The sequence below is a fragment of the Clarias gariepinus genome, chromosome 6 (genome assembly GCF_024256425.1).
Source record: "Clarias gariepinus isolate MV-2021 ecotype Netherlands chromosome 6, CGAR_prim_01v2, whole genome shotgun sequence".
Taxonomy (NCBI): domain Eukaryota; kingdom Metazoa; phylum Chordata; class Actinopteri; order Siluriformes; family Clariidae; genus Clarias; species Clarias gariepinus.
Window position 1 is genome coordinate 26,183,204 of NC_071105.1, and position 22,133 is coordinate 26,205,336.

At 39.4% G+C, this 22,133-nt stretch overlaps 1 protein-coding gene across 6 annotated transcripts in view; it reads right to left on the bottom strand.

The window, feature by feature from the left end:
* Positions 1-261: 261 nt before the first annotated feature.
* foxp1b (forkhead box P1b) overlaps positions 262-22,133 on the bottom strand; it is a 165,587-nt gene continuing 143,715 nt past the window's right edge. For all 6 annotated transcript variants that reach the window (XM_053497995.1, XM_053497992.1, XM_053497993.1 and 3 more), the window contains 10 exons: positions 20,069-20,176; positions 15,067-15,154; positions 13,842-13,925; positions 10,461-10,665; positions 10,208-10,284; positions 9,402-9,503; positions 7,987-8,108; positions 6,999-7,068; positions 5,603-5,763; positions 262-2,835 (listed from right to left, as the gene is read on the bottom strand). In XM_053497995.1, coding sequence (XP_053353970.1) covers positions 2,694-2,835; positions 5,603-5,763; positions 6,999-7,068; positions 7,987-8,108; positions 9,402-9,503; positions 10,208-10,284; positions 10,461-10,665; positions 13,842-13,925; positions 15,067-15,154; positions 20,069-20,176 — 1,159 coding nt within the window. In that variant the 3' untranslated portion in view covers positions 262-2,693. The remainder of the gene's footprint in view (positions 2,836-5,602; positions 5,764-6,998; positions 7,069-7,986; positions 8,109-9,401; positions 9,504-10,207; positions 10,285-10,460; positions 10,666-13,841; positions 13,926-15,066; positions 15,155-20,068; positions 20,177-22,133) is intronic.

Genomic DNA, 22,133 nt, shown 5'->3' on the forward strand with positions numbered 1-22,133 from the left:
TGTCGAGCTACACATGCGGAAGATGATCTTATCTACCTGCTTATCCCCTTCTCCCTCGTTACCGTCAAGAGATTTGGATTAGCGCACGATCAGCGCACGTCCTTTAACACTCTGACTGCTTCCAGCCCGTCGACAGCTGCCCGGCTCTCGTGGTTTAATTCCTGTCGATCAAACATTTCCAAACAATTTTGTCTATAATAAATGCATGGCTGAGATTATAATAATTAAAAAAAAAATGCCATTAAAGTACCTTGTACCAGCTTATTAGTTGACAGGAGTGTTTGGTTTTTAATATAAAAACAAAGTTGATATAAAAAGTAGACTTAAAACACAATCATAAAGCATTTGTAATGTTTAACAAAAAAATGGATTCACATAATAAGTGGCATACAATCTTATCAGAGGATTTAAACAACCCTAAAACAACAAGAAAAAAAACACATACTGTATGTATTGTGTTATTTCAATCTTTTCCCCATCCTGTGTATCAGTTACTGCCATCTACTTACCCCAGACCTCCCTGTCAAGCTAAAACTCTCTCTTTTATTTGAAGCTCAGCTCGGCACAGAGAGAACAGTGCTATATGATATGATATAATATTGTGTTTATCCCAATCTCTGGCTATTCTCTCCCATTTGGTCACAAAAAAAGATAAAAAAGACCTTGCATCTTCCCCTTAAACAACCCCTTTGGCTTTTAAACTTCAGCAATGTTGAACAGCTTACTTGTTTTAAACTGTTCTGTTTCCTCTGCTGCATCGTATGGGGAGGATATTTGGACTTGTTTTGCTATTGCATGGAACATAGAACTTTTTTATTTTTTTTAACTCCTCATTTATCTTTGGTAGTCACAGGTAACAGACAACTCAAAAACAGGAAAAATATATAAGCCATAATAAAACTGAAATAATAAATTAAAAAAGTGGTTGGTTGCAGTCATAAATCAACACGCAAAAACAAAAAAATAATAATTTGCTTAAGCTGCTCCGAATTTGCTTCTTGGTGTTGCACATTGGAAACATTTTCTTTTTGGATAAGACCGCAGGCAGCTGGAAATGAAAGTGGCTGCTTATTGCTGTCCAGCACCCCCTACACACACCCCTGGTGTCCCCTCAACCCGTCCCTCCCGCATCACCCCCCCATCCTTGACACTGTACCGTGGATGTTTTTAATGTGAGCCTGAAATTGACTTCATACTGGTTTCCAAGGTAATGTGGCAGGAAACATGTGGTCATAGTGGGCTGCCCCCGATGCTGTAATGCTTAGTGGTCATGGCTTCTAATGCCAACTGTGGCTTGTAATCCCTTAAACCTTTTTATCTCATGTGTAATTACTAACAACTGCTAATAAGAGAGGGAGTGGGCTGATCACTGATGTGGGCAAACAAGACATTAAAACAACAGGGAATGCACTTTAAAGTCCTCTAGCCTTAACCAGACGGTCCATAAATTACAGAATTTGGAGGGGGGGCGGGGTATGGGTAAAAAAAAATGGAGTAAAAAAAATTATCTCTGCGGCTGCTTCGTTCTATTCTGACATTTAATTTTTTCCCTTCCGTTCGCACCAGTGTTTTGATCAGTGATTCGGTTGCAGCTAACACACAGCGACGAAAGGGGATTTCAGAAGGTATTTCATAAGGACAAGTCGTAACCTGCGTCGATTTCTCTGTCATTCATTCCCTTGTGAAAATTAAACTTCATTGATGCGTGGAGAGAGCCTTCATTACTACGAGTGCATATGCAGATGGACTCTGTGTGTGTGTGTGTGTGTGTGTGGAAGAGAGATAGCGAAAGCACAATGTGACAGTGTGATGGTGATCTGAAATGTGGAATAAATGACAGAAAAATACTACATGGTATATTTGACATTCTGTTTCCCATTAAATAATGGAAAGGAAAAAGAGAAATGAAACATCACGGAAAGAAACTATACACATTCATCATCGAGTGCAGATCGTACAGAATCTCTACAACAATGGGCATGAGGTCTGATCAGGTACAGAGAAACAAAGTCAAACAATATCACAAGTAAGAGCATAGGATCAGGGGAACAAAAAAATAAAAATAAAATAAAACAAACGTGGTATTATTTGCCATCAAAACGTCAGACTGAGTTTAGAGGCAACACTGAGGTTGGAAGCAACCCATGCTGATTTGAAGGCAGTGTCATTGAACTGAAATCACGTACACCCGCGCCCACGTGCTCTGCGTCCGTGTCCGTTTGGGGGCTAAGGATTCAAGTGTGCACTCTTGTGTAGTTTGTAAATCAGTGTTAAACTTCAAAGGGGCAAAGGTGCAGTCTTTTCTCTGCGTGTGTTTTTTTTTTCTGGTTGGTGTCCACTCTGGTTTCAGTGCCACCATGCCAGGCGATGTGAAAGAATAGTCCCCCAGTACCAAATGGCTCCTTTACTGGACGCAAGTAGAAATTACGTGCTTGATCTTGTCTTTAACCCAAAAAGTAAAAACAACTGAAAAATACTCCCAAATGGAACAGTTTTTCGTTTCTTACCTCATGTGTATCTCATGATTAATGGCACTAAGAGTAAATTGGAATTTTTATTTTATTTTAATTTTTTCAATAGCTGTCAACAAAAGGGACTGAGAATCCAGTCGAACTTGCTAGGTTGGGAGTGGTCTCACAGATGATTTCAGTTTAAGTTTGGCCCCTTTGGACTGGACCTGGAGAAAAGCAGCCTTACAGCATGTCCTCGTGCCCATGTTCGTCCTCATAATCTCTATGGTGATCAAAGTCTGGACTGTGATTGGCTGTCACTAAAGAAAGCGGCCCTTCGTGCTCCTCCGGGTCCAGTGGTTCTTCTTTAACGCTGATGTGATGCCTGCACATGGAGAGAACACACACAAACACATGAAACAAACCAGGTTTAATATATTCTAGCATATTAAACCAAAAAATTTTTGTCCTCAACTTTAATTATACACTATGACTTGGGAAAAAACACAGAACAAGAAAATATTATTAAGTCATTTTAATTAAACGCTAACAGAGTGCTCTTGATAACTTCAGTTCCTTTTCTGCTTTTCCACCATCAGGGAAACGTTAGAGCTTTATTTTCCACAACTACTAACAACAAGGGTATTCACTCAGAATTGATAAATGAGGGAGATTAACAACGCGTGACATGGAGAGGGGAGAATGGACTCTGGCGACTGAAAGGCATAGAGAGAGAAAGAAAGAGACAGAGAGAGAAATTTTGAGAGAGAGAGGGCCGCCTGTCAGGCTCCCAGTGGCGTTAGATCAGCAACGCTGTGTGTTCCTCTTCCCACTCGTTAACATGCCCAACCTGTGAGGCGGGTCCCAAGAGGACGACCTTGCACGAGGTTCCGTCATTAATCAACTTCAAGCTGGCAAAAAAGAAAAAAGGAAAACAACACGGAAAGCAGACAGCGACACGCACGCTTTAAATACGCACAAAATTAATGCGCCTCCTTACCACAGTGTCAATAAGGGAGGAAAAAAGTGCTGGCAGGGAAGTGAGAGAGAAAAGGCGGAGGCGAATTGGGGTTGGCGAGAAGGCTCGACACAAACGCCGGGTGATAAGAAACAGGGCCCTTACGAGAATAATAACACTGTCAGTCGTAAACAAGGAAAAACACGAATCCCCCTCCCCTTTCACCCCCCAACCCTGCAGCCCACAGTCTGGGCAAGGGATTCTCCAAAGAGATGAGATCTGCCAAATGTTCATTGTTGAAACACTACGGGGACAGCGAGCCAGAGCGCTAGTGCTGACTGCTGTAGAGAGGAGGAAAAAAAAGAAAAAAAAAATAGAACATTAAGAACAGCTGTAGGAGAATCTCTAAATTAATCAGTGTTTCGAGCGCACTGTAAACTGTGTTTCTTTGGTACGGCACGTTTGCCAAGTGTTAATTAGTGATAAACTGATATTTTTTCTTTCATCTCCTTCCCGACAGTTTCGGTTAAGAAAAAAAATTCTCCTTCGAGATGCAAACAGTTTGAGCTTTGCATAGCCAGAGTCACTAAGGAAGCAACACGCTGCTTTGCATTACTTGACCCTGTAACTACAGCTGGATCTGGCAAAAAAACCTCTAAACTCTTGTCATAATGGTCAGTAGGATTTTACTTAGTATTATTAATAATAATATAAAACCTGTCTGGCTTCCCTTGTACCAGTGTAATGGAAAACAGATATACATAGGGGACTGTTTCTAATGGCATACAAAGCACATCTGGCATGGGCTATGGAACATTTATCAAAATATCATACATGCTTTTATAACGTGTTAAAGTAATTTTTTTAGCTAATTATTTTATTTGACGAGTGCATTTAAAAAAAAAAAGACAAGAAAGTCGTTAAAGGCAGGCAGCCTTGAGGCTAACATACACATCCTGTTGTTTCTATCCTGCGAAGGAGCTGTGCCTGCAGCGACGCCCCCAATCATCAGCACTAGCACTTTTCCACCCCTGTATCTTTATAATGTCATTACAGCATTGTTCGTTTGTTAAAAGCATTGCTGAAATTGTTGTCCTATTCCTGGACATGATAAGACTCCTATTCCTGGACAGGTTAGACTAACTGATTAACTGTGTGAAAGTTTTGGCACAATTTTGAACACATTTTTTTTTTTTTTACACTCTATGGGACACATTGTGAGTCTCTCTTTAATGGAAAAGAGCTCCATATTCACAGGTTTTGTAAATATTTAAAGAATATTGAGGTAATCACTTTGGGGCAACACAACCTAGGACAGCACATATTTCTGGCACATAATAAAGAAGAGTTTATAAACCTGGTACTTGAAACAACAGAGAGAGAGAGAGAGAGAGAGAGAGAGAGAGAGAGAGATAGCCCTGTTATGATCCATCCCAGACTGAGAATTTTCCGGAAGGTGGAGTTTCCGTTCTCATTTTGCATCTGAGCAGAATTAAACCTATTACATTGAGGTACTAAATGTTTCAGCATAATTGTTTAAAACATGAATTAAATCTTGTGCCTTTTAAATCTGTGGCACATACACAGTGTATATTTTACTTCGCAAAGGTCTTGAGTCAGCCTTCATTTCTTCACATTTTGCTTCCACTGAGCCAGACCTTCTTGTACTTCTTTAATATTTCTCCAGGCTTCCTGAAGGACTGGTTTGGCTCTCAGTTTTGGCAATTTTAGGTTCTTATTTTTAGTCCAGTCGCTCCGCCTGACCAGTTTTAGAAATGTTGTTTGTTAAGCCGCACAGTGACCTATGAATCATTTAAAATATTAAAAACATCCAACGTAAGGCATAAACCCATGACCAATAGGTGCAAATGATGACAGATGATCAGGCCAGTGATTAATTTAGTGGTGATGCTGAATGCTGAGTGGTTTGAACAGTAGAGAGGGGAAATGAGGTTGCTGCTGAGGCTGTTAAAGTTCATAAATAACCTATTTTTAAATGGCATCTTTAGGCACTTTGAAACCTGTTGCAGTAACAAAATGTTTCAATTTTTTATTTTTTTTACTACATCACTTAATTTAACATGGAGAAATAAGTGGTGGCTCAAGACTTTTGCACAGTACTCCACACACATACATGAACATGTACTGTATGTTCTCATACACAGTGAGGGGGTTAAAAGGGTAAAACACTCACATAGCTGGAAGAGGGGAGCGCCCAGGACTGCTGTCACTACCGTTACTATGGTCCATGGCCCCATTCATCTCCTCTCGAATAGCGTTGGCAAGCGAGTTAAGAGTGGGGCTTCCAATGGAAGCGGTAGTGTATAGAGGTATGCTGTTTTCTGCCATTGAAGCCTTGGGGAAAAAAAGGACAGGAATAATGTAAGAATAAGGAAGAGGAGCTACGGTGATCTACTTTATATATGACATGAGTAATACTGGTGTAAATGCTATATAACATAACTCATCAGTATTATAGGATAGGCATCTGGGTGATGGGGTAGGCAATATGAAATAAAAAATCTCATGATTTTTTTAGGACATTTCTACCCAATATCATCATATAAAGGCTTCCCCAGATACTGTTAATAAAACATCAGTGTTGTCTTTTAAAATCATAGCTGTGAATATAACAAAATAAAATACTTTATAACAAAATGTTACCATTTCTCTCGTTCCTGAGCAGAAAGTATTCTAAATTGCTTATGCTTAAAGTAAATGGAAAACACCTGTTTTTCTCTTCAAACTTTGGATAATAACCTAAACTTGGATAATGAAATTTTAGAATATATCAATTTTCCAGAACATTTCAGGTAGATTCAGTGCTGAGTAGCTGACAGAGCTTTTCTAGAACATTTAAGAAATTTCATGAACTTTTTCAAGAACTTTTCACAGTAATTTACCATATACAGTATACTTTAGAAAATTGATTCATAAGAAACATATCAGATTCTTTTTCTGTGTACATTTCTAAATCACCACACAGACTTCTAAATCGATAAAAAAAAATTGTTTAAATATGTTTGCATTTCAGATAATAGTATGTTGCAGTTCCTGTATAATCCTACAGTTCTGTTCACACATTTGCAGGGAGCACAGCATCCATTTTTGTAGAAGCAAAGTATTTGGTAAGACTGTTTAAAATTATAACAAAATCTAAAAAAGTAAGATTAATAATAATAAATTGGAAAAAATTTTAAAATCGGCTGGTCCCTGGTGATTTCCATCCCTAGTATATACAGGGGCTCACCAACTAATCAGTGTAGTTCTAGCTGCTTAAGTGAACACATCAGAGATGGCATCAAGAAGCTGTGAGTATGTGTATGTGGCCAATTTATCAATACAAAAGCAAAAAGGTACTCTGTTACAGCATGTGCTAAAATATATAGTGTAATTACATTACATAGATGCTTTATTTTATGTATACTGAAACAAATTAATCTAAAAAAATTTCATTTTTTAAATATTAAACAAAAATTTTATTAAAAAATAATCCCATAATATTTCAGCAAAATGCATCATGCTTTATTACTATATTGATCCTAATATCATAATATCCTAGTATCGCTCAGCCCTATTGTGAGATTTACCTGGAAGCTAGCTGGGAGGACAGGACCGTATCCCAAACTGGTCTGAATGTTTTTCACTAGAGAAGGACTCCTGTAAAAACAGAGAACTTTTTAAAAGAGATAAACTCATAAAAGTCGCCTACACATGAGTGTGAACATGCAGCTGTTGATAAATCACTCACACCAAGGTTGCCAATTACTGACTCACAGTAGTACTTGAACTGTGTGTAGATTCATGACTACTTAATATTCACATTAAGACAGCAATGCCCAATAAAAGTAACACAAAATCAATACCCACAAATGTATTGCTGCTCTATTTATGTGACTGATTTCAACAGATTTATGCATTGCAGATTACACTCATTTAGCCTGGTAAATCATTTCAGAGAAGAAAGAGACATTGTCAAAAATGTGACGAATGCAAGGCTACACACAGGATGAGCATGTGGCACATTTAAGCAAAGCATGAAGGGATATTGTTGGAAGGAGGGGGGTGGGGGAGGGAAGGGGAAATCCTTACTGTACAAGTAGCTCATCGTAGTCGTGGTCGACAAGGTGCTTCCGGGGGCGACCTCGCTGAATGTGGCGGCCCCTTTTAAACTCTTCGTCGTCTACGGTCCAAAAGGACCCAAAGTCATCCTCGACTCTTACAAAGCACTTGTGCAGGGAGAGGTTAGTGCGCACTGCACCCTGGAAAGGGGAGGAGGCACCGAAGGGAGGTAGGGGAGAAGGAGCAGCCAGGGCAGATGCAAATGATCAGACAGACAAATGGACAGACAGACAGAAAATGGTCAGGTGAGAGGATTAGAGAATGCATGACGAAACACAAGACATTGTGGGTCCCAGCAAGCAGCTGCAGGGTTATTAAGATGCACAGCGAAGCTAGCAGTAAGTCAGTTCAGCAGATCAGCACACAAGATGATGATGATGATGATACCATTCCCATCAATCAACACCATGAGACAGAAGGATTGGCCGTGCATGGGTGAGGGGGGTTTGGACCTACCCGCTGATCTTTTGTGGCCTTCTCTTTTGGAACTCTAGCTCATCAACAGTCCATACCGCCCCTTTAACGTTTTCTACTCGCACAAAACACTTGTGAAGACTAAGGTTATGCCGGACTGCGTTCTGCAGTTGGTGTGAAAGAACAGAAAAAAAAAATCTATCAGCACAAAGAGAAATAAGCCAAATGTAGAGACATACACTGCAATGTTGCAAAATACACTACACAGGCCTAAGGTTGCAAAATTGCACTCTAAAGTTCTCATCTGTCAAAGTTAGAAATATGACTTCCAAACTTAAAAAAATACAAAGGAACCAGTCATCAGGGTGCCAACTGTAATGGACCTCCTTACAAGGCAAACAAAATTCCAGTGTGCAAAAACATTTAATCAAATAAACACAACTTTTTGGCCTCGTCACTTTGAGCTGTGCTTTCAGCCACATTACAGAACAATGAAGGGAAACCACACAGTTATAACATGCTTTACCGTGTTCATAATTTACCTTTTCATCAGGCCCATTTGTACAGTACACAGCCAATATTTACTAAATAAAGAGCTCAGTGACAAATGGCTTCACATGGCAGGCCTGTCAGCACTGTGCTTTATCATTTGCTTGTGGTAAAAGTAGGAGATAGTTGATCGTTTCCTGCCTTGATGCAAAGCGGAAACTCTAATGCTTGAGCACTAAAAACATAAAGCCAATAAACAACAACAACAAAAAAAAAAAAAACCAGAACTGATTAAGGATTCCCTGAAAACTGTTGAAGTGTCCAGAACAAATGTAAAAATATGTTTAAATAGAACCCCTCTCCAGGCACCTTCTGAGGATCGTTAAGCTAAATTATATTTGCGTTCGCGAAAACACATTTTTCCCCTAAGGATAAAAAGCCAAATGGAAACAGCAGAGCTCATTGTTTTGGTAAAGTGACTGAAACGCAATGAAAGGTTTCAGATAATCTAATGGTTAGAACCTATTAGCCTTTAAGTATATTATTTATCTTGTGATCTTTCCTCGGTGTGACTGTTTCAGTGTAGGAGCTGGCAGTTATAGCGACAAAGTGCCTCCATGGCAGAGCCGTCAGGGAACGCTGGAGCACGGATTGAAAGAGGTCAAATCTACTGTCACAACCAGTCCTTCTCACACGTTCTAGTTTCATTCACTTTCTATCTTAATTTCATATCCTGTTACTTTATCTCCTTTTGCCTTTATTCTGTCCATATCTGTGTGCACGTACCGCATATGCTGCATTTTCCACACCCACACAAAATGAACTTAATGAACTTAACCTTTGAAAAATTAACCCCTGAATTCGGAATTGTCCTTCTTTCCATAACTATACTCAAAAATTTGGACATAATAAAATACTTAAAGTACATTTTATCAGACCAATAACCTGAGAGCGGAATAAGAGATTACCTTCCAGGTAGCTGCATTCCGCCTGAAATACGCAAACATTCGTGTGAACCAGTTGTATATCTCGTTTAGTGTTAGCTGTTTTTCTGGTGACTCAATTATCGCCTGGAAAAAAAAAAAAGAACACACACACAAAAGCTGATAAGCATGATTTGTTTTCCATTTCCTTTACAGGCGTAGATTTAAACAAAGGGAGATGCGTGTCCCTTTAATGGAGCATGTAAAACAGTCCTCTACTGCTCCACTCTCTGCTACTTTGTTTACGGAATATTTCTGGGGCTGCCTCATTCAAATGCATCCATTTGAATACACCCTTTCCCGCTGAGGAACTAGAACAAGTGAAAACTATTTTACTGGGGACAGATTACAGGGCGCCAATTATCGCCCTGCCCAGATTAATGCTTGTGCAATGGCAGATTAGCGTCTGGCTCTGATAATTGACTGGGCATCTTAAAGATTTTCCATCCCCGCTGTTGTGGGAAATGAATTTCCTAATAATCACATAGGCTGTGATGCTTCATCAAAAGCAATTGTTATACTGTATATGAGTTCTTCTGGGTTTGTTCTTCTATTTTTTTTTCCCCTTTTACACACTCTGCTCTCAGACACCATTGTGCTTAGTGCAGATGAGTCGAAATTGTATTTGAAATTTTAACAGCATTTGTTGGAAGGAGAAAAACGGGGAACAAATGTGTCCATGCCGGAAATAGCATGCAGATGGATTCTAGACAAATGCATTTGTAGAGTAAGGCTGAATTAAATCAGAAGAGCAGATATGCTATGGTGTACATTGTGCAACACGCTCTTACCTGGCGTATTAATGATGCGTATGTGAAAGGTGGACGCACGTCTGTGTTCATGTAGAACTCCTTGTTTTGGCCTATATCTGTTACAGAGATGCATTGAGAAATATATATACACACAATTCACACCACCACTAATATAACAGTTCGTACATATACAAAAGCTGAGTAGATTTAAACAATACTAGTACTTTAGATGCTAATAAAGAATTATACAGTACAAGCCAAACGCCCTGTGTGTAAATGATCAGTGAGCTACCTGGCGATATGGGCATGCTGTATTTGTCTGAGTAGCGCCGGCGGATGGGTCCGACGCTGTGCAGGCTGGTGGGTGTGATGACCGAGTGGGTTTGGGAGAGCGGTGTGAGCGGAGTGGTGGGTGTGGTTGGGGTTTGAGGCAGGCTGAGGGGGGGCGATGCTCCGGGAGCTGTCTTGGACAGTGTGGCATTGGAAACCAGGTTGAGCTGTAAGGCACAAAAAAAAGAAGGATTGGACTGATGCGTTAATCACTGCCTGCCTAATTGCACTTACACCCTTGAATCAACCTCTGGAGCACTGAGGTGTCTGGGTGGCACATTGGTTCACAAATGTTAGTAAAGACAAACAGCCTTATTCCACCATTGCCATTTTTCATCTTTCCGGCTGTGAACCAGACATACATTCAGTGTTTTACTCTGTCTTGGAGATTCATCCCCCCCCTTCTTCATTCAAGTTGTCCTTTTGAATCTTACCATCTGACTGCGTTTGTTTTCCCACCACTGAGAGGCGTCTAATAAGCTAAAGATGAAGAGGCCAAACTGAACTAATTACAGGCTGCATCTGTATTAGAAGTATCCTAATTAGTGGCTACTTATGGAGGGGATATCATGATTAAATTGTGTATTCGAGTGACCCTCAGCATGAACGGGCTGGCTAAAAGATAGGTGGAAAACATTCTGGAGAAAGAGGGGCCGTTCCCTTTTTTATGCAGTAGAAACAAAAGATTTATAAAGAGGTATTAAGTAATAATGACTATAATAAACTAATTAAGCAGGGAGCTCTAAGTGGTGAAGAGAATCTCCTGGCAGCTGTGCTCCTCTTTCACTAGAGTGGAAAATGCAAGCCTGACCTGCTGCTCTTGTTATTAATCTGTGTGTGTGTGTGTCTGTGTGTGCAGTGCAGCTGATGACACAAATACATATTTCCACACCAAACTGTTTTAATTGCTAATTTGCCAAAGGAGGCCATGGTTTTAAATTAAACATGATTACTGTGTGGTGTATGATGAGGAAAGGGGAGAAAGGCAGAGAGAGAGAGAGAGAGAGAGAAAACCCTGATTTTCAGTTGTCTGGGTCATAAATGGTTGCATTTGTGCTAACAAATTAATGAAATGTCAACCCTGTCAATTGCTTTCACATATCAGATGTCAGAATTTTTACAATGTGATGCTGTCATTGTGAATGAGGGGCAAGGCAGGTTAACGCCAACAGACAGTGGTTTATACATTCCAGTGTCTACCCCGCTGCTCCAAATCTACCCCTCCTGCCTCATCTCCACCCCCTACCTTCAGCACACACATCTAGCACAATTATCCCACAGCCTATTAACACTCATTATTCTACTGATGTGCCACTTGATGGACACGTATATAATAAAGAAATTCAGATGGCTGTCGCAGGCCAGCTTCCCTATGGCTGCTTCTGTGCCTGTACTAATTTACAGTGCAGGAAGGGGCAAGGGTTATTGTGCTGTTTAAATGACGGGATGTTGTTCGTTTGCACTGATATGTGCAGCCACTTCAAGAAAAGAAATTCAACTGGCAGTTGTATGTAACTGACAAATTACTGCTGATGGTTACACGTAATAAGAAAGTTGTTGAAGATGCTTGACAATAGGCCTGACAGATGTGCCACTTTCCAACACACTCCTAAAATGAGACCTTAGACAGAAAGCAATTAGGTGGGCATTTGTAATTTAATTTTATTGCCTTAAACTCATCAAGCTACTACAGAACAAACAAACAACCAACCAACTAAGCAAAAATCTCTTAATTTTGGATCATGGAAAGGTCACATTTAAAAAAAATAAAATATATGTTCTTATTGTAAACACACAGATACACCAATAAACAGGCTTAGAGACATTTCCCTACATATCACTGATGTACTCATAAGCAAGTCTCTTATCAGTATAACGGGATGTGGCAATCAGCTAACAATGCTATCGGTATCCCAGACCACATTTCTTTCACCATGTGTTTGGGCATCTGCTAATCAATCAATGTGGCAGCAATGAAATGCAAAAACTCATGCAAAACTTTACAACTGTACAACTGTAGTGAGCAGAAAAGCATCCCAGGATGCACATTTACATACAGAGTGCTTAGTTTCATGTCAGTCTCCTGTCCTTGGCTGAGAAAAGAGGACTGTAATGTGATCTTCTACTCTTTAAGTACATTCACCTCAAGGTTTGTTACATTCTGGGATGGTTTTCCCCTTTGATTAGTCAACAGTATTAATCATACACAAAAAATGTTTAAAAAAAAACATCTTATTTTTTGCTTGCTTCAAAAACATGTGATAATGTCACTAACTAATTGACAATTACATCTGTTATAATCAAATTTTATTCAGTGATTTTAGTCAATTGATTATAAACAATACAGTGATTATTTGTTATTCCCCTATTGCCATGTGATTGGCATATTTGGATATTTGTAGTAGGAAATGTACTTATTTCATGCACCTGTACCTTACATGAGTATTTTTATTAATTAGTGGATAATTTTGCTATTACATCCTACAACAAATCTCTGTACTTTCTATTTTGCTACATTTGAGTATAGTATAGAGTCACATAATTATAGCAGTGCGTAGCGTTTGAAGTGGTAATATCTCCACCTGCTGACTATTACATATAATTGGGTGATTTACCTTCCCTCTGTAAAACATTTAATTATGTACAGTATGTAGCAGGTGTTTGAAAGCAGAAGCAGGGTTGGTTTCGGACAGCGTCTAAAACAACGTGTTCCATTTTTGGAAGCAGAGAGAGGACTCTAATGACCTAATGGCTACATTGAGCCATGACAAGCTCAGTAGTTTTGATACTTAATTAGTTTATACTTTAACCATTTTGTAATATTTTACCTGAGATATCTCTACTTTTACTCAAGTACAGGGTTATTGTTCTTTGTCTACCACTATTAGTAATCAATAGCGCAGGTATGCCTGTTAAAGTTGGGGTGAGTGCATATACATAACATTAATGTTTAATGCTATTACAAATCTTGCACTAGTCCATATAGTCTAGAGTCACTAAGTGTTTCTGGTAGTAAGTAGGACTCGCAACTCAGCACTACTAAAAGGCAAGAGATATTCAGCATGCTAGTAAACTTTGAAGGCTCCATAAATATTATGCTTGTTTCTGCAGCGCAAGATATATTTATTAGTTATGACTGTATGATTTGAACTTTACCTTTAGAAGAAAAAAATATCCATTAAAAAATCAGTTACATTCAAGGATTTCTATTTATACCTGCTCTGCATTATCTTTTGACTTTAGAAGAGATGTCGCACTGATGAAAATGCAATTTACTTTCCAATTAACAAAGGACATGATGAAGAAGATGAACAAGGAAACAAGCGAGAGGGTTGTTACTTACGGGCTGTGGGGTGGGTTTAGGCTCTGTGGACTTGACATGTAGGTGGGTCATCATGGCTTGCAGTCGTTCTTTGTCTTTTGCTAACTGTAATGAAGAAAATACAGAAAGGACATTAATTTGAAGTACATACAAGCGACCATTTTCAAAAAGCTATTTTTTTATTTGTTCCACACATAATAAATAAATTAAAAAAAACTAATCCTTAAGACAAGATAACCATGTGTCAGGTTTGCACAAACAGTCTGCTTACTTTCCTCTGTCTTTAAATACTGAATAATGGCCTCATCACAGAAATCCTCATAATCAAAACTATAGGTACTGAAATGACCAATCACCCAAATAGCTCCTCTCTGACCGCTGTGTTGTTGTCTTCCAATCTTATATTGGACACCTGTATGTATTATGGAAGTAGAAAGACCTGCAACAGCTAAGCACTGTCTGTGACACACCCGTAAACAAACTATAGCTTTTCTCTTCTTTTCTGTAAACGCTTGACGATGTTTGAACTGCTGTGCGGGGAGCTTTGAATAGGCCGCATTGCTGGGTAAGCACGGATAAACAGACACATAAAGTGTACGAACGCAATGATGAATCGACTGATTGTTCTGTGTTTTATTCGCTTTGATGCCTATGGGGGGGATGTGTTAGGAGCTGCACTGCTCTTATGTTCCAGGGTTGTGTCAGTCCCTCGTTCTTGCTAATCTGCTCTAATGGAACATCACCTTCTCGTCCCTGAATACATGCATAACTAATATCCTTATGCATATACATTAGCTGCCGTTACAACTGCTGGTGCAAAAAAAAACAAAAAAAAAAACACTCAACGTATGTATTAATCAGCAGAAGTGGTATTTACTGAAGAGATGCTTAAAATGCGTGTTTTTCCATAAAAACCAAGCATTATTAATAGCATGGCCATCACTGAATGTTTTATTGGGCCACCAAATAGTTAAAAGTCATAAATGACTTTAAAACCCAGTAAAATTCAAAATGTAATTATCTTTGGACTAAGGCCTCAGGCTTCCCATATATCTTTGGCTGGCTGTCATGCATACATAACACATTTTTAATGACTGGTTACTCACAAATGTACAAAATAATTTCATTTTTGTTTCCTGCACTTTCCCTCCTCACATCTCTGAGCCACTGGTCAGAGAGAATAAGAGAATGGGGTGGTGGGGGGCAGGGAGGAGGCCGACGGAGATGAGAGAAAGTGGCAGGGTACCTGCAGTTCCAGCTGCTGCACTACTTGCATCTGTACCCGGCACTGGGCCGTACTCCGGTCGTCTAACGCATGCTCGTTATTCAGATGCCTAGGGAGAGAGAGAGAGAGAGAGAGAGAGGGAAAGAGGGAAAGAGAAAGAGAAGCATGACATTTTACAGCTGACTATTAAACATTTGATAAAACTTTCGTAGTGAAATACTGAATTACATTTTTTACATGCTCCATGGTACAATCATCTCTTTTTCTGTATTGGTAAAGACAAAATGGACCAGAGTAAACGCATACTAAAATAACGTAACACACACACAAAAAAAAAAAATGTGTGAAAATTTTAAATCCAAATAAGTTTGCTCACACAGAAAAAAAGTAGCACAGGACATTTTTATGTAGCGACCTTATCTACTCTCTGAGAAAATACAGACTCTGAATCCTGCTGTCCTGCAACACTCATCGCCTTTTCAAAATGTAAATGGAATCTACTTAGTTTGGGTGTTTTTTCCAGTTAATTATGTCATTGAGATGAAGAGGAACCAAATGAAGCTAGGAGAAAAAGCCAAAGGACAACAAGGAGAAAAGAGATGAAATCTGTAATAAACTTGAATTATGAATATAATTACACATGATTATTTTATACTGCCAAGATCTTCTTCTACTCCAGACACCCCCCCGCCCGCCCACCCCCCACATTTATAACTAATCTAAATAAGTAGCCGGCCCCACCAAGTCCTTCGCTTTCCTCCTTTTTTGTGGTGATTTATATAAAATGAGGAGATAAGGTTTTTTGCCAGTGAAGGAAATATGATTGGAGGATTTTTATCAGGCTCTGCATGAATTACAGGTTGGAAAAAAAATGCTTATGCAGGGGCATTTCATTAATCATTTAATCATAAGCCGGGCAGGATGTTTGAACCGATTTCACAAATACCCTTTCGTTTCGCTACTTCATTATGCCCGCTAATGGATCCAATATATTATATATATCATAAATTATATCACATCGCTGCTGACCATGTAGGTCACTATCACCAGATGGGGCTCGCGGAGCTGAACAGCGGCGATGTTGGAGGGAAAGGAAACACAATTCACATGTCGGGCTCTGTCTTCTTTTTCAGTGCACCCATTCTTGGCATTTATTGCTAATCTGTAGAGCAGGAACGATGGCCACAACCAAAGCAGAGATGGCTCAATCGATCTCAAAGCTAGCAGGGACAAGTTGGTAGTGTCACTACTGCAGATGTTCTACAAATCACTTTCCCTGTTTAGATTTACATAAGTAAAGGTTTAAACCCAGTGGGGTCGGAGTAAGCTTAAAGTTGATTGTTTTTTAGTAACAGGTCATCTCAAAGTGATTTGTGCCTTTTATAACATTGAGATTTAAATCCGGTCAATCTTTTTTATTATTTATAACTTCAGGAATAAACAAAAGACAAGACAGTTACTTATATTAGCAACATAATAGCAGCTGTAATTCAGAGATCGCTCACCGGCCTGTCTTTTTTTCTTTCTGTTGAACTTTTATAAATGATAAATAAATGCCACCTTATGACTTTTTGATAAAATTAATTTTTTACATAGCTTAATGTAGATTGTCCTTATTACAGGTCTCTGTGTATTCCCTCATAATTTAGAAATGATAACATATTAAAGCAAGTGCATTAATATAAACCTAGTATTTAAATTATAACCAGCACTACTGATTTCTTCCTGGAAAAGAAAACTAATCATTTCTGACCAAATCAGATTCAAGCTCTATATGGATTCATAATAGAAAAGATATAAACAAGAAGTGGTTGTTGTCTGTTCTTGCTTTTTGCATATTTTTTAAAACTATGCAGGTAAGGTTTTTTCCTTTAAACATCCATCCAAAAATCACACCTTAAAAAGCGAGACGGAGCAACGTGACACGCTTTCGAATCCGCAGTTCATAAAAGAAGAAGCGGCGTCTCCTCTCCCTTTCATCCTTTGTTACACTGGATGATTCCCCCCCTCCCCCTCCCTCTTTCCCTTCTAATGACATGTAGAGTAAGAGTGCATAATTAATAGGAAATGAAATATTCAAATGGCCCTTAAATCAGCCTCTCAGAAGAGTGTCTGGACACGAGGAAATCTACGTGCACAATTGACAGCGGGAGGGACGACCAGCGTTGGCATGTGTCACTTTCCGGACCTCGAGCGCAGGAGTTTTTATAAAGCTTCCTGGCAGGATGACAGTCTCTAATGTAAATTGCCACAATAAAACAAGTTAAATAGACATTGCTTTAACAGTCAGCATTTTATATGTCAGTGAGACAGCCTGTCCTCTTATTGCATGCTTGATAATATAGTGAAGGAGCGTTGGTGTAAGCCACACGGAGGGAACAGCTATCACAACAATCTCTGTGCAAACTAGAGATGACTTTCATTGTTTGCTGTACCCATGGACATGTAGACATTTACTTTTGCAAATACAGTATGTCCTCCAGGAAGAAGAAAAGAAAAAAAAACAACAACGTAGGATCACGTAATCATTTGTTTAGTCATATTTTATTTGACAATAAGACTAAGAATTTCTGTTGTTTGGATGGGTTTGTGTTGTCTGTAACTGCTTCTCGGAATTGAGTAAATATCCTTTGTGTGCTTGAGGGTAAGAAAGCCTTCACGCTCTATTACTATATTAAAATGTATGTTGACTGAATCTATTTTTTATGCAAACTACCCAGTTCTTTAGTAAATATATCAGGTCTAAAGTCAACATAGATTTGGAGAAACGTGAATAACATGTGCAGAGCTCCTTGTCTGCCTCATTGTTTTAATATAAAATAAATAAAAATAAAATAAAACTGTTCTCACATATTAATTCAGAATACCTTCATACCTAAAATAACGGAATGATATTTAAAATAATCACCAAGGAGAGCATAACGATGATCACTTGAATTCACGTACGATCTCGAGGTTGTATGAAATATTTAAAGGAATCTATTCATTCATATAAAAAGTTTACCAAGTATGAGGCTTGTACTCTCTTTACAAAAGAGCTCCTTACTCCTTGTAAATCGTTTCGTGCTGTTCCCCAAAACGTGCAGCCCACCTCTCCCTCCAAGCCCTCCTCTCCCAAACAGGAATTAGTCTTTTCATTTGTTTTATTTATTGTGACAGCACAACCAGGTATGCGATATTTTCTCGCACAGACAGAATAAATAACCTCTGGGTTTAAAACAACACCTTGGCCCAATGCTGGTTGTTGCTGTTGGCACAATGTGCAGAGATCTGCTCGCTGTTAGTGCGCCGCTGCTTTTTTTTCCACCGCGCTCACATACACAGGTTCTGCTGACTAAATGCTTCTGCCTTCATGCACCTCGTTCTATCCCTTTCAGGTCAAAGAAGCTTTTCAGGGCCTCTTATCGTCTGACCTGATGCGGTGCTCATCTTTATTTTTTTTTTTTGTGGTTTTTATTCGCGATTCTTCTGGGCCGTCGAGAAGCAGACTGGAGGAGGCGCATGTGGTAACGTTTAACGGCGTCAAGCGCTAACACCTCCTCTCCGCCGGCTGAACCTTCACCCTGCCTCGCTTTAAACAAAGACAGCTTTTGTGGTGCCTCTACAAGTGTTTTCTTAACATGTTCCAAGCAGTTTAGGGCAAGCAAGTAAAGTAAACAAGATGTTGCCATGATAAAAACACTTGTGAAAACACTGCAGAGTGCACTTGGGTCCTTTTTAAGGAGAGGGAATTTTTTTTTCTTCTTTCCTTCGCCAAGCTCTCAGATGCTAATTCCAGTCATTTTTGTAAACAAATGATGGAGCTATGAACTAAGCCACAGAGAAGGGGGAAGGAGGAGGAGGAGGAAGAAGTGGAATGGATTAAGCAGGACACTCCGAAGCCTGCTGCAACACATGAGAAACAGGCGCTCGCCTTCCTGTTTAGATATTTGCCGTGTGAAGTGGGAAAAGCACACGTTCCTTTATACTTACGACTTGAAAGAGTGCAAACGTACTCATTATCACTTTCTTTTGCAGGCTAACGGAAGACAAGAGGAAGATTACGATGTTATCTGCAGTGTGATCAGGAGAAACGGTTACAGCTCCATGCACCGTACTTTTAAACAGCTCTTTTTTTAATGAACTTCACTAAGTGGCAGACTCTGAAACATGTACAGTAAAAGACTTAAAGGGGCATGGAAGGAAAAAGAAGGAGGAGAAGGAGGAGGACAGCAGCCATGGCCTTGCACCTCTCTGTGGAACTTTCCAAGCTTTTTTTTTTTTTTAAATAATGTGGCTTGATGCATAATCCTTAATGTGCTGTTAATATGCTGCCTGTTCTCAGGGAGTTTTACATTATGCCACTACGGGTACTAGAGTACTAAAATCACTACTAAAACCCCTCTCTCTCTCTATGGGTGTGTGTATGTCTCACATGACATGCTTGGAGCGCACGGCCTTAGCATAAGGGCAGAAGGTAAAAGAGACAGCTGTGGTAGACGTTTGTGTCATCGGCGTGCTAGGACTTGAGCTGCTAAGCCGTAGGATTCGTGTGCTAACAGATTGCCACTATAATCGGCGTTGACTCGCTTTGTTCTGCTGAAACCTGTGTACACAGTTCTTACATTCACTTAAGTGTGATCTTGTCTCACTTTAACAATCAGTTGTAAGTGTAAGAAAAAAAAAAGAAAAAGCAGCAGAAGGAAACAGAGGGCCTCTTTCTCTGTCCGCTCAGCAAAGACAAGGGCAAACCTGCAGCGCTCTTGTGGTGCGGCCTGCTGCAGATAAACATGCCTCTCTTGTTTGTTTGGGACAAAGTGGTAAAAATCACCATGGGAACAGCACTTATCGCATACACACACACACGGAGGGTCCACCTGTAGCGTGGCTGAATAGCTAAATGAAAGGGGGACGCAGGAGAAAGGAGAGTTGCTATTGAAGCACACAGTGTACTAGTGCGATACGACTGGCTTCACCTCCAGAACTTTTGAAGACATGTGTGTGCATGTGTGTGTTCATGTTAGAGCAGAGATTTCATCCTTACTTGAGGAAAGACTGGAAGTCGTCGAACACTGCTTCACATCCCGGCCATTTACACACGCCGTGCGCGTAGAGAGGGTGACTGTGGTGCGTGTGATCATCCAGTGCCGAGCTGTAGACAGACAAACACTTCGAAATTAATAACAATATCACAGATTCAGACAATGAGACATCAGTCTGTAGTCATGTCTGCATATCCACACAATGCAATAAAAAGTTTTTGTTGATACAATTAGTTTTTTGGTCACACTGTGTGCGCAGATACAGCACTGACTTGAACATGGAGCATGACCTCCAGAGGAAATGTAAAATCATGTGATCCTGGCTTTCTGACCAGATGCAACCTGTGGCCTATCAGGGACTCCGAGTCAATCAATAGCTAATTCTGGCTCTCTGCTGATGCGCATGGTAGCGTGCTTTGATAGGGCCAGCGAGGAGCTCTCAGAAACAGCGTGTCCTTTCAGCTCTGACTGCTGAACCATGATCCCTCCATCCACCTGGAGCAGCCTGCCTTTCCCACAACAGGAAGCGTCCCAATCCAGCTGGCCAGCGCCCACCGAGTGCAAACAGTAAACACGCTCCACCTGCTATCAATTTATCTGCCCGCTGAGAGACGGCAACGGCCTGGTGGCGCGAGAGAAAACTCAACACTAATTTTCCTCTACTGAAATATTTTTGAGAGAGTCGTATAAATTGTGTCTGTCAGAAATGTAGAATATGTGATTATTACTAAAACCAGCTTACACCATGTTAAACCACAGCGTTGCTGAATTCACGAATCGTATCGGTCAAAAGATGATAAATGAATTTCCCAATAGGGCATGCCTCTCACAACAGGTCAGGCTGTAAAATAAACATAAATGATATGCTCGCATTAATGCACCTATTCCCATGTTATCTGATTAATCTGATTATTTACGCTGATTGATATGCTGGATGTTTTGCATAATCTACACATCATCTATTGTGTTATGGATGTGACATTAAACGGCCAAACCTTTATGAGGGAGTAGAGGTTTTCTACAAACTGTGAATTTTAAAGACAATCGCTGAAATCATTACAATTCTACCATGAAAGACACTTGAATTAACATAAAAAGGCTAGATTTGAAAATGTTTGTCATTTTTTGAAAAAAATATTATTTTTTATAATTAAGTACAAAAAAAAATCCCTTTTAAAAGTAAACAAACAAGCTATTTTTTTTTTTAAAGTTGAATAAAGTGGTAAGTTTTTTCTCTCATTTTTGACCATAACAATTAGTTTAATAATTTATGGAATCGAGCAGTCCTAGCATAAATGTTAATAATAATAATAATAATAATAATAATAATGATAATAATAATAATAACGCATTTTATTTATACAGCACTTTTAAAGACACTCGAAGCACCTTTACATGCATCATTACTACAATAACACTAAACTTTGCTAAATCCAACAGTGAACAAGAAGTTAAAACACAGTTAAACATGGCAGTGCAAGCTGATTAAAGAAAACATCCTGGGAAACATCTTTTCATTGGTTCTTGCCTTCCAAAGTTGATTCTTACAATACCGCTGGCCTTCTATAGCAAAAATAATTTGTGGTGAAACAGTAACAGATAAACTGTCAAGCGACACATCAGAAAACAAGCCGCTGAGCAGGAATTTTCTTTATCATCGGTTTGAGCCATCAGTGTAACATTATCTCTCAGCAAACCACATCCCTGCACTAATCAGTGCAACAGCCCTCGACAACATGCACGCAAGTTTTCTTTTCCCACCTTTCTAATATCTACTAACTATCGTTCAAAAATGATTGTATTCTCCAGCGGTATTATTCCTCCCTAAGACAAACCAATAAACCCAGCCTCAGCTAATATCAGAGTTTTAATACTATCTTGTATAATTAGCTACTTGCGTAAGAGTTAACAAGCGATAATTGAAGCATTTAGGAATGTTTTTAGCCTACTTCTTATCCTTTAACAGAAATCAGAAATATGTCCGTTTTTAAATTCAATGATGAATTATGCATACACATTAAGACCTCAGTTTTGATATGGCTAATAAATAGACGGCGCGAGATATAT